The sequence below is a fragment of the Scyliorhinus torazame genome, chromosome 15 (assembly GCF_047496885.1).
Source record: "Scyliorhinus torazame isolate Kashiwa2021f chromosome 15, sScyTor2.1, whole genome shotgun sequence".
Classification (NCBI taxonomy): domain Eukaryota; kingdom Metazoa; phylum Chordata; class Chondrichthyes; order Carcharhiniformes; family Scyliorhinidae; genus Scyliorhinus; species Scyliorhinus torazame.
Window position 1 is genome coordinate 57,663,251 of NC_092721.1, and position 13,198 is coordinate 57,676,448.

General features: G+C 49.3%; 1 protein-coding gene across 1 annotated transcript in view; it reads right to left on the reverse strand.

Moving 5' to 3' along the window:
- The window catches only part of LOC140391604 (uncharacterized), a 114,241-nt gene extending 105,131 nt beyond the window's left edge, over window positions 1-9,110 (reverse strand). The window contains exon 1 of the mRNA XM_072476262.1: window positions 9,022-9,110. Within this exon, the coding sequence (XP_072332363.1) occupies window positions 9,022-9,070 (49 nt within the window). The 5' untranslated portion in view covers window positions 9,071-9,110. The remainder of the gene's footprint in view (window positions 1-9,021) is intronic.
- Between the last annotated feature and the right edge of the window lie 4,088 nt (window positions 9,111-13,198).

A 13,198-nucleotide genomic window follows, 5' to 3' on the forward strand; every position in this document is an offset into this window, starting at 1 on the left:
GAGGTGAAGTTTCAGACAGGGAGAGGAGAACCTGAAGTTTGACACAGGGAGAGGAGACCCGGGAGTTTCAGTTTGAAACAGGGAGAGGAGAGCCGGATGTTTGACACAGGGAGTGGAGATCCGGGTGTTTCACACAGGGAGAGGAGAGCCGAGTGGTGACGTTTCAAACAGGGAGAGGAGAACCGGAAGTTTGACACAGGGAGAGGAGAGCCAGGATTTTGAAACAAGCAGAGGAGAGCCGGGGGTTAGAAACAGGGAGAGGAGAGACAGGAGTTTCAGTTTGAAAGAGGGAGAGGAGAGCCGGGAGTTTGAATCAGGGAGAGGAGAGCCGGGTGATTCAAAGAGGGCGAGGAGAGCCGGGAGTTTGAAACAGGTAGAGGAGAGTCGGGAGTTTGAAACAGGGAGAGGAGTGCCGAGTGATTCAACGAGGTAGCGGAGAGCCGGGAGTTTGAAACAGGCAGAGGAGAGCCGGGAGGTTGAAAGAGGGAGAGGGAAGCCGGGAGTTTCAATTTGATTCAAGGAGAGGAGAGCCGGGAGTTTGAAACAAGGAGAGGAGAGCCAGGAGTTTGAAACAGGGAAATGAGAGCTGGGAGTTTCAGTTTAAAACTGGGAGTCGAGAGGCGGGAGTTTGAAAGAGGCAGAGGAGAGACGGGAGTTTGAAAGAGGGGCAAGAGAGCTGGGAGTTTGAAAGAGGAAGAGGAGAGCCGGGAGGTTGAAAGAGGGAGAGGGAAGCCGGGAGTTTCAATTTGATTCAAGGAGAGGAGAGCCGGGAGTTTGAAACAAGGAGAGGAGAGCCAGGAGTTTGAAACAGGGAAATGAGAGCTGGGAGTTTCAGTTTAAAACTGGGAGTCGAGAGGCGGGAGTTTGAAAGAGGCAGAGGAGAGACGGGAGTTTGAAAGAGGGGCAAGAGAGCTGGGAGTTTGAAAGAGGAAGAGGAGAGCCATGAGTTTGACACAGGGAGAGGAGCGCCGGGAGGTGAAGTTTCAAACAGAGAGAGGAGAACCGGATGTTTGACACAGGGAGTGGAGATCCGGGAGTTTGACACAGGGAGAGGAGAGCCGGGAGGTGACGTTTCAAACAGGGAGAGGAGAACCGGAAGTTTGACACAGGGAGAGGAGAGCCGGGGGTTTGAAACAAGCAGAGGAGAGCCGGGAGTTTGAAACAGGGAGAGGAGAGGCGGAAGTTTCACACAGGGAGAGGAGAGCCGGGAGTTTGAAAGAGGGAGAGGAGAGCCGGGAGTTTGGAAGAGGGTGAAGAGAGCCGGGAATTATTGTTTGACACAGGGAGAGGAAAGCGGGGAGCTTGAAACAAGGAGAGGAGAGCCGGGAGTTTGAATCAGCGAGAGGAGAGTCGGGAGTTTGAAACAGGGAGAGGTGAGCCGGCAGTTTGAAACAGGGAGAGGAGAGCTGGGAGTTTGGAACAGGGAGAGGAGAGACGGGAGTTTGAAACAGGGAGAGGAGAGCCCGGTGATTCAAAGAGGGAGAGGAGAGCCGTGAGTTTGAAACAGGGAGAGGAGAACCGGAGGATTGACACAGGGAGATGAGAGCCGGGAGTTTGAAACAGGGAAATGAGAGCTGGGAGACTCAGTTTAAAACAGGGAGTGGAGCGCCGGGAGTTTGAAAAAGGCAGAGGAGAGCCAGGAGTTTGACACAGGGAGAGGAGCGCCGGGAGGTGAAGTTTCAAACAGGGAGAGGAGAACCGGAAGTTTGACACAGGGAGAGGAGACCCGGGTGTTTCAGTTTGAAACAGGGAGAGGAGAGCCAGATGTTTGACACAGGGAGTGGAGATCCGGGAGTTTGACACAGGGAGAGGAGAGCCGGGAGGTGACGTTTCAAACAGGGAGAGGAGAACCGAAAGTTTGACACAGGGAGAGGAGAGCCAGGATTTTGAACCAAGCAGAGGAGAGCCGGGAGTTTGAAACAGGGAGAGGAGCACCACGACAACTTCCTGCTCCCCCTCCCCCTTCAGTATGTCCTGCAGCCGATCTGAGACATCCCTGACCCGTGCACCCAGGAGGCAACATACCATTCGTGAGTCTTGTTTTCGACCACAGAAACGCCTGACTACTCCCCTTACGATTGAATCCCCTATGACTATAGCCCTGCCAGTCATTTTCCCGCCCTTCTGTGTAACAGAGCCAGCCACGGTGCCATGAGCCTGGCTACTACTGCCTTCCTCTGGTGAGTCATCTCCCCCAACAGTATCCAAAACGATATACCTGTTTTGGAGGGAGATGACCGCATGGGACACCTGCACTGCCTTCCTGCCCTTTCTCTTTCTTTTGGTCACCCATTCCCTGTCTCCCTCACCAATCCTAATCTGCAGTGAGACCATCTCACTGAACGTGCTATCCACGACCTCCTCAGCATCGCGGATGCTCCAAAGTGAGTCCATCTGCAGCTCCAGAGCCGTCATGCGGTCTAACAGGAGCTGCAGCTGGACACACTTCCCGCACATGAAGGAGTCAGGGGCATCGGCCGCGTCCCTGAACTCCCACATTGAGCACGAGGAGCATAACACGGGTCTCCTGCCATTTTTACACTTTACCTTAACTGATTATAAATATAATATCAAATAATGATTAAGTGAAAGGAATAAAGATTTCACTTACCGATCACAATACTTACGAACACACGAATAGTTGAATTTCTCCCAGCTACTGCTAATTGGAGCACTTTCCTTACCAGCCAATCAGGTCACTGCTTTGCTGTGATGTCACTCTTCAAGGTAAGTTTTTAAAGAGGAAAACTTACTTTCCCGACAGACCCCTGGCGACTGCTCCCGCCTAAAATCTGAAGGCTGCTTCTCCAGCAGCTGTGTCCCCGCCGCTCTCCTCGTGCTCTTTTATCCTGTGTCCCAGCCGCTCTTCTCGCGCTCTTTTATCCTGTGACCCCGCCGCTCTCCTGTGTCCCCGCAGCTCTCCTCGTGCTAATTTATCCTGTGTCCCCGCCACCCTCCTCGCGCTCTTTCACTGTGTCCCCGCCGCTCTCCTCATGCTCTTTCACTGAGTCTCCGCCGCTCTCCTGGCGCTTTTTCACTGTGTCCCCACCGCTCTCCTCGCACTCTTTCACTGAGTCCCCGCCGCTCTCGTCGCGCTCTTTCACGGTAAATAAAGGTAAAAATAAAACACTTAACCAGCAACCACTGCGCCCCACATGAGAACAGCAATCAGCTGTTTTGGGCCTGTGCAAACAATTTAAATCTTTACTACTTACCCAGCAGTTACTCTGTCCTCACTCTGACCGGATTCAGCTGGAAACTCCCAACAGTAAGTTTTTTTTAAAAATCTACTCCCCTTCTCAGCAAGCACTCACTCAGCAACCACTGCCTGAAACCTTCCCTCCTACACCATCCCTGCAGCCATGTGTTTATCTGCACTCTCTCCCTGTTCCTCACCTCACTAGCACATGGCACCGGCAACAAACCAGGGATGACAACATGGTTTGTCCTGGCTCTCATCTTCCACCCTAGCTCCCTAATTTCCTGTTTTGAATCCCCATCCCTTTTCTTACCTATGTCGTTGGTACCGATGTGTACCATGACTTGTGACTACTCTCCTCCTTTAAGGATTCTGAAAACACGGTCCGAGACGTCACGGACCCTGGCACCCGGGAGGCAACATACCATCCGTGAGTCTCTTTCGCTGCCTCAGAACTGTCTATCTGTCCCTCTAACTATCGAATCCCCAATAACTATTGCTCTCCTGCTCTCCCTCCTTCCCTTCTGAGCCACAGGGACGGACTCAGTGCTGGAGATCCATTCACCGTGGCTTACCCCTGATAGGTCGTCCCCCTCCAAAACGGTATACTTGTTACTGAGGGGAACGACCACAGAGGATCCCTGCACTGACTGCTTCCTCCCAGCCCCTCTCACTGTCACCCATCTACCTTGATTCTTCGGAGTAACTACATCCCTGAAGCTACTATCTGTGACCACCTCTGCCTCCCAAATGATCCAACTGCTGCTCCAGTTCCATAACGCGGTTTCTGAGGAGCTGGAGATGGGTGCACTTCCCACATGTAAAATCAGCAGGGACACTGACGGCGTCCCTCACCTCAAACATTCTGCAGGAGGAACATTGCACTGCCTTCCCTGCCATCCCCTCAGGATAAAAAAAAGAAAGAGCTTACCTGTTATTCACTCTACCCCTTAGGTTAAAGGAGGTGGAAGGGTGGGGGACACTACAAGTGTAGTGTCTAGGGTTTAGAAACTGCCCAACTTAAATACAAGTAAAAATAAAACACTTAACCAGCAACCACTGCACCCCACACGAGAACAGCAATCAGCTGTTATGGGCCTGCGCAAACAATTTAGATCTTTACGACTTACCCAGCAGTCACTCTGTCCTCCCTCCGACCGGATTCAGCTGGAAACTCCCAACAGTAAGTTTATTTAAAAATTACTCCCCTTCTCAGCAAGCACTCACTCAGCAACCACTGCGCCCCGCACGAATACACCTCAGGGAAAATAAAAAACTACTTACCAGTCACCAGCCAATCACTTACCTGCAGGCTGTGATGTCACGGTTCAACTTCTTTCTATTTCTACCTGCCCTCGAGTCTCCCTCTTGAACTTTACTCGGCTGGGATCCTTACAGTGGTTGTCTTTTTTGGGGGGGTTAGAGGAGGAGGTAGGGAGGGAAACACTGAAGAAGTGTTTTGGATTTAACTGTCACTTGACAACAGCTCCTCCACAAACCACCTTCAAGATACGGTGACACCAATGCACTGATGCAAATTTTCCCTGCAACAGCCAATCAGCAGCTCCACTCTACTGCCCTCTGCTGGATGCTTGCCTTCACTTGAACACCTCGGGTGTCTTGCTCAGGTACACTTTCTGGATGCAGTGACCGCAATGCACTGATGCAAATTTTCCCCGCAACAAGCACAAGAAGAAGACGATAAGATTCAGGGTGGGAGATATAGGAGGGATGTCCGAGGTAGGTTATTTACTCAGAGAGTGGTTAGGGTGTGGAATGGACTGCCTGCTGTGATAGTGGAGTCGGACACTTTAGGAACTTTCAAGCGGTTATTGGATAGGCACATGGAGCACACCAGAATGACAGGGTGTGGGATAGCTTGATCTTGGTTTCGGACAATGCTCGGCACAACATCGAGGGCTGAAGGGCCTGGTCTGTGCTGTACTGTTCTATGTTCTAGATGTGAAATACACAACTGGATTGAGAAGATCATTCAGAATCAGAAAGATACCTGAAAGACTTAATTTGTAAAACGTTAACAAATCTTGAATCATTTGTTAACTTTTTGGTATACGTACTATGTAATATTACTATGTAATATCATTGCTTATATTTTACTGTTTTTTACTGTACAAACATCTTCAAAGAAAGGGGATGTAATGATGTGTATAGTGTAGGAGTGTAAAGAATTAACAAGATGATATTCATGTATCTCAACACTAAATGGCACCACAGAGTAGTCATATATATATCCTGTACCTCCCAGAGTTCTATAAGAGGAAGTAAGAGAGACGGTGAGAGAAGTTTGAGATAGAGTAATAGTTGTATTAGAGAGTTATTATAGATTTCTGCAGCACACATTTAATACTGATCTTTTCATAGCTATTACTTAGTTTCTGAATCATTTAAAGTAGTGTAAATAAACTAGCTTTGTTTCAAATACATAGCTTGATGTTCTTTGTCAACACTACGACTTTAAGCCATCTTGAAGGACTTCACAAGGGACATCACAATGGTGTCAGTATTTAGTTAAAAGGTTAATGTGAGGACAAACACTACTGTGTATTAATCTCATGGTAATCCTTTGGTTAAAAATGGAAGAAAAAAAGTAAAGAGGAATTTTACATCCAATACCACAAATATTGGGCACGATCTAACCAAATGAGTCGCATAAGCAAGCGCCTTAAGCGATGTGTTTCCAGGCACTCACAGCGTGAGAAACATCCTGCTATCTAACATCCCTCCATTTAGATATGAGGCGGCAATGGGGAGCACGTGCCCGAGGCCACACTCAGCTCTGTTTTTTGCACTGTGGAGCTCCGTTCGCCGGAACTTCTCAGTCAGCGAGAGATGGGGACGCCTTTTAAAATGGCGTCCCGATCTCTCAAGCTCCTGAGGTGACCCCCCCCAACTCAAGATAAGGGAACCCCTGGGCAGCCCCCCACCCCCCAGCCCCCCCCCCCCACACATGCACACAGTGCAGCCTCCTTTACCGATCACCGCTGCGCAAAAAATGCCACCTTGGCACTGCCAGGCTGGCAAGCTGTCAGTGCCCCTGACAGCTGGCAGTGCCATCTCGTCAAATTGGCAGTGCCAGGCTGACACCCAGGCTGGCAGTGCCAGGATGTCTGTGCTAGGGTGCCTGGGTGGCACCAGCAGTGCCAGGTTCCAGCCCTGTCCAGACGGCATGTACCTGGGGGCCTCCAATCCCGTGGGAGACCCCACATGTGCCATTCCATCTGGTCCCAGTACTGAACGCCGCTCATCCGAGGTTCCAATCGAAGGGGACAGGTCCTAATTCGTGGTTACCTCACGGAACTGCATATTACAGTGAGACTTGCTGTCTCGCTCTCATATGCAGATTTGTTAAAATGTGATCCCGCCCACAATGGGCAGGCTTCACATTGTGATGTCTCACAAGATCATATTAGATCTTGCAAGACGTAGCAATCCAGGTATATCCTGGGAGCGGGGTCTAAAAGAACAAAGAACAATACAGCACAGGAACAGGCCCTTTGACACTCCAAGTCTATCCTGGTCATGATACCACACTTGGCCAAAACCCTCAGCACATCCTAGTACCATATCCCTCAATACCCATCCTATCCATGTATTGGGCGAGATGCCTTTTGAACGCCGTTAATGTATCTGCTGCCACAACCTCCCCTGGCAGCACGTTCCAGGCACTCACCACCCTCTGTGTAAAAAAGCTGCCTCGTACATCTCCTGTAAACTTTGCCCCATGGACCTTAAACCTATAGTGACTGACCCCTCCACCCTGGGAAAGAATACCTGCCCATCCACTCTGTCCATGCCTCTCATAATCTTGTAGCCCTCTATCAGGTCACTCCTCAACCTCCGTCTTTCCAATGAAAACAGTCTGGGTTTATTCACTCTCCGCATAGCTAACACCCTCCAGACCAGGCAACATCCTGGTAAACCTCCTCTGCACCCTCTCCAAAGCCTCCACATCCTTCTGGTAGTGTGGCAACCAGAATTGTGCACAATATTCCAAGTGCGGCTTTATCAAGGGTCTATACAACTATACAACAAACATTAGCATGACTTACCATTGTTTATACTCGATGCACCATCCAATGAAGTCAAGCATTCCGTATGTTTTCTTGACTACCTTGTCCACTTGTGTTGCCACTTTCAAAGATCTGTGGACCTGCACGCCTTTCTATATTCCTAAGAGTTTTGCCATTTTCTGTATATTTCCCCTCTATGTTAGATCTATGTTAGAAAATGCATTACTTCACAATTGTCCAGATTAAACTCCATTTGCCATTTCTCTGCCCAAGTCTCCAAACTATCCGTATCCTGCTGTATCCTCTGACAATCCTCAACACTATCTGCCACTCCACCAACCTTGGTATCATCTGCAAACTTACTTATCAGACCAGTTACATTTCCCTCCAAATCATTTATGTATACTATAAACAACAGAGCCGCCAGCACCCATCCCTGTGGAACACCACTCGTCACAACCTTCCATTCAGAAAAACACCCTTCTGCTGGTACCCTCTGCCTTCTGTGGTCGGGCCAGTTCTGTATTCATCTTGCCACCTCACCTCTGATCCCGGCAGTATTGGCCATTTTTTAGGCGCAGTGTGATCGGTAGATCGCGCCCGTTATTTTGCAATGAAATTGCATCTCCAACCTCCTACTGTCAGTTTGCTGGATAGTCTGATTGTAAAAAATTGAGGGTGTGATTCAGCAGACTTAAAACTGAGTACGATTTTGGGTGTGTTTGGCAGGGTGGTCATTGTCGGCTGCAGCGCCAACATTCACTCATCAGTGTTCATGGGCACTTTGCCAGTTTTCTGGGCCTCGGGGATTTTTTCCCTGCCAAGGCCACACTTTTGTCAATTTCCTGCTACGGCTTCTCGCAGATCACCGGCAGCCCCGATCTCTGCAACCCCCCACACCAACTTTATGGACTCCGCTTCTCCCTCCCAAACTTCTCGTGGCCGGGAGCCCTCCCCACCTCACCCAGCCCCCTAATCTGCAAGGAACACTGGCAGTGCCAACTTGACACTGCCTTCCTGGCACCATGTACTACCCCACCCTATCCTTGACCACCCGGGGGGCTCTAAAGACCTGCAAGACCCCCAAGGATTCTATCGCGCCTGGTCCACATTTGTGGAAACCAGTGCTAATGACACCTTGTCGCGGTCTCGCCGGATGCCAGTAGGGTCATTTAAATATGCAGGTCTGGGTCATGCTCTGGGTGGGTGAGACTCAGATCGTGCAGGGTAGAGTGAGTCGAGTGACTGCCCAATGCAATGCCCGATTTGGGGCTCTTGTGGGATTCAACCGCAGAGGCTGAATCGTACCATGAATCTCTCTAAATAAAAACAGAAAATGCTGGAAATACCCTGCAGGCCTGGCAGCATCTGTGAGGGGAGAAACAGAGTTAAGACTCTCTCCAAAGACACTGTCAGATCTGTTGCGTATTTCCAACATTTCCTGTTTCCATTTCTGATTTCCAGCTTCAGCAGTATTTCATCTGAAACTCCCTGTTGCTCAAGACCTGCTGATAAGAATTTTACCTCAAAGTAGAGATAATTGAATTATTGCAAACATTCACCCAGTCAGTTGCAGAGAGCACTTCAAATGGGAAATGAAGGTTCCCCAAGTAACCGGTACACCGTGCAGAGTTTGCTCTGCAATCTACAACGCACAGCGTTTGTTGAACCTCAATCAAAGCTTGTTCAGATCAAAGTGTTAAATTAACCATCGATGCAGCCAGTGAATGTCTCTTACTTTACCATCTGAACACTTGAAGTCTTTGAAACAAAGCATGTTTGGAAACTTACCATTTGCGCAGAGGAACAAACATATAATAAGACAGACGATATCGTCCATTTTCAGAAAAAGCCAGAGGCACGTCTGATAGCAATCTCTGCTCTGATCAGAAAGGAAGTGACTATGTCATGCGATAGAAAACCAAATACTTACCCAAATTTGCATTACTCCTCCACAGTCTACTTTAAAACTGCTGTAAAAACCAGCAGGGTTTCACAGATTGCTAGACAATACAGATAGTGGGTGACAATCTTGAAATAGAGGTCGTTGTTTAAAAATAAGGAATTACCCATTTAAATCAGAGATGAGGTGAAATACTTTTGTTATGGATCTTTGTAACTCTCCTCCTGAAAAGGTTGTGGAAGCAGAGGGCAGAATCTTTGAAGAAGAGTGTCAGTTCAAGTGAGAAAAACAGTGCACAACCCTGTGGTAAACAACTGATCATACACATGACATGTATTACGGTACATGTTTGCAGATGACACAAAGGTTGGTGGAATTGCGGATAGCGATGAGGACTGTCAGAGGATACAGCAGGATTTAGATTGTTTGGAGACTTGGGCGGAGAGATGGCAGATGGAGTTTAATCCGGACAAATGTGAGGTAATGCATTTTGGAAGGTCTAATGCAGGTAGGGAATATACAGTGAATGGTAGAACCCTCAAGAGTATTGAAAGTCAAAGAGATCTAGGAGTACAGGTCCACAGGTCACTGAAAGGGGCAACACAGGTGGAGAAGGTAGTCAAGAAGGCATACGGCATGCTTGCCTTCATTGGCCGGGGCATTGAGTATAAGAATTGGCAAGTCATGTTGCAGCTGTATAGAACCTTAGTTAGGCCACACTTGGAGTATAGTGTTCAATTCTGGTCGCCACACTACCAGAAGGGTGTGGAGGCTTTAGAGAGGGTGCAGAAGAGATTTACCAGAATGTTGCCTGGTATGGAGGGCATTAGCTATGAGGCGCAGTTGAATAAACTTGGTTTGTTCTCACTGGAACGAAGGAGGTTGAGGGGCGACCTGATAGAGGTCTACAAAATTATGAGGGGCATAGACAGAGTGGATAGTCAGAGGCTTTTCCCCAGGGTAGAGGGGTCAATTACTAGGGGGCATAGGTTTAAGGTGAGAGGGGCAAGGTTTAGAGTCGATGCACGAGGCAAGTTTTTTACGCAGAGGGTAGTGGGTGCCTGGAACTCGCTACCGGAGGAGGTGATGGAAGCAGGGACGATAGTGACATTTAAGGGGCATCTTGACAAATACATGAATAGGATGGGAATAGAGGGATCCGGATCCAGGAAGTGTAGAAGATTGTAGTTTAGTCGGGCAGCATGGTCGGCACGGGCTTGGAGGGCCGAAGGGCCTGTTCCTGTGCTGTACATTTCTTTGTTCTTTGTTCTTTGTTCTACTCCATTGTACTCCAGTTATTATGGTGCATCCCACCCAGCAGGCTCTGTATAAACATGTACGCTCTGCTGCGTACTGTCCCCCCACCGGCTGTCCCCCCATCGGCTCACCTACTGGGTGAAGAAGGAGAGGACAACACGCACCCGGAGTCACAGGTACTCACATCGGCGCCCACACCACAGCTGGGGCTGAGCCAGTCGCGGCGGAAGGTCAAAGCCTCCAACAGACTCGACCTGTAACTTCGCTTCACCACCCCTCGACTCTTCTTTTAAACAGGGGGTGAATGTGGTAAACCACTGAACATACATTACATGTATTATGGTACACTGCCATTGTACTCCAGTTATTACGGTGCATCCCGGCCTGCTGGCTCCACCCAGCAGGCTCTGTATAAACGTGTACGCTCTCCTGCACTGCCCCCATTCTTGGGTCCAGCTACAGGAGGCTTTACATCGAGCACAATAAACCCACAATAGTTCACCATTCATAGAACATAGAACATAGACCATAGAGCATTACAGCGCAGTACAGGCCCTTCAGCCCTCGATGTTGCGCCGACCTGTGAAACCACTCTAAAGCCCATCTACACTATTCCCTTATCGTCCATATGTCTATCCAATGACCATTTGAATACGCTTAGTGTTGGCGAGTCCATGACTGTTGCAGGCAGGGCATTCCACGCCCTTACTACTCTCTGAGTAAAGAACCTACCTCTGATATCTGTCTTATATCTATCTCTCCTCAATTTAATGTTATGTCCCCTCATGCTAGACATCACCATCTGAGGAAAAAGGCTCTCACTGTCCACCCTATCCAATCCTCTGATCATCTTGTATGTCTCAATTAAGTCACCTCTTAACCTTCTTCTCTCTAACGAAAACAGCCTCAAGTCCCTCAGCCTTTCCTCATAAGATCTTCACTCCATACCAGGCAACATTCTGGTAAATCTCCTCTGCACCCCTTCCAATGCTTCCACATCCTTCCTATCATGCGGCAACCAGAATTGCACGCAATACTCCAAATGCGGCCGCACCAGAGTTTTGTACAGCTGCAACATGACCTCATGGCTCCGAAACTCAATCCCTCTACCAACAAAAGCTAACACACCGTACGCCTTCTTAACAACCCTCTCAACCTGGGTGGCAACTTTCAGGGATCTATGTACATGGACACCGAGATCTCTCTGCTCATCCACACTGCCAAGAATCTTACCATTAGCCCAGTACTCTGTCTTCCTGTTATTCCTTCCAAAATGAATCACCTCACACTTTTCTGCATTAAATTCCATTTGCCACCTCTCAGACCAGCACTGCAGCTTATCTATGGCCCTCTGTAACTTGTAACATCCTTCCGCACAGTCCACAACTCCACTGACTTTAGTGACATCTGCAAATTTATTCACCCATCCTTCTATGCCCTCCTCAAGGTCATTTATAAAAATGACAAACAGCAGTGGCCCCAAAACAGATCCTTGTGGTACACTACTAGTACTGGACTCCAGTCTGAACATTTCCCATCAACCACCACCCTTTGTCTTCTTCCAGCTAGCCAATTTCTGATCCAAACTGCTAAATCACCCTGAATCCCATGCCTGCATATTTTCTGCAGTAGTCTACCGTGGGGAACGTTATCAAACGCTTTACTGAAATCCATATACACCACATCAACTGCTTTACTCTCATCCACCTGTTTGGTCACCTTCTCAAAAACTCAATAAGGTTTGTGAGGCACGACCTACCCTTCACAAAACCGTGTTGACTATCTCCAATCAAATTATTCCTTTCCAGATGATTATACATTATACATCTCTTATAAACCTTTCCAAGATCGTCGCGTGGTCATTGATGGTACATCAATTTATTGTGCTAGAATTTTGAAGATTAACGTCTTACTCGAGCCGGATCGCCTGGAGCTGAACCGACACGCAGCCGACGCCACAGTGACTTTCGAGCACTGGCTCGCCTGCTTTGAAGGATATCTCGGAGCATCCACCGAAGTCATTGCAGACACACAGAAGCTCCAATTACTCTACGCATGGGTGAGCCCACAATTCTTCTTCCTCATTCGGGACGCTCCCACCTCCACGGAGGTGATAGAACTATTGAAAGGACAGTATATTAGGACTGTAAATCAGGTGTTCGCCAGGCACCTCCTGGCCATGAAATGGCAACTCCCGGGAGAGTCTCAGGACGATTTCCTGCGTGCCTTGCGGCTACTTGGCAGAAACTGTAGTTGCCAGGCGATGTCGGCAGTCCAACACACGGAGCTGCTAATCAGGGATGCCTATGTCACGAGCATTCAGTCCAACTACATCCGCTAGCGCTTATTACAAGGGGGTACACTCAGCCTCACAGAGACAGTACAGCTCGCGGACTCCTTAGAAGTGGCCTCCCGTAATCCGGAGTCCTACACCTCTGACCACAGGCCTGTGCCGCGCGGCAGCCAGTTAACTCCGGAGGCCCCAAATGCTACTTTTGTGGCCAGAACAAGCACCCCAGACAACGCTGCCCAGCACGGAACGCAACCTGCAACAGGTGTGGCAAGAAGGGCCACTTCGTCACCGTTTGCCAGGCCCGATCGGTCGCTGTCATTTCTAGGCCCAGCATCGCTACCGCAACATCCCCCATGTGTGATTCAGGGGTGCCGCCATCTTCTCCACCGCCCGCCACGTGCGGCCCGTGGGTGCCGCCATCTTGGATGTCACCCACCATGTGCGCCCCATGGGCGCCTCCATCTTCGGTGCCATCTTGGAACGCACACCAGGGCCCCTGCTTGCCTGGCTGATAC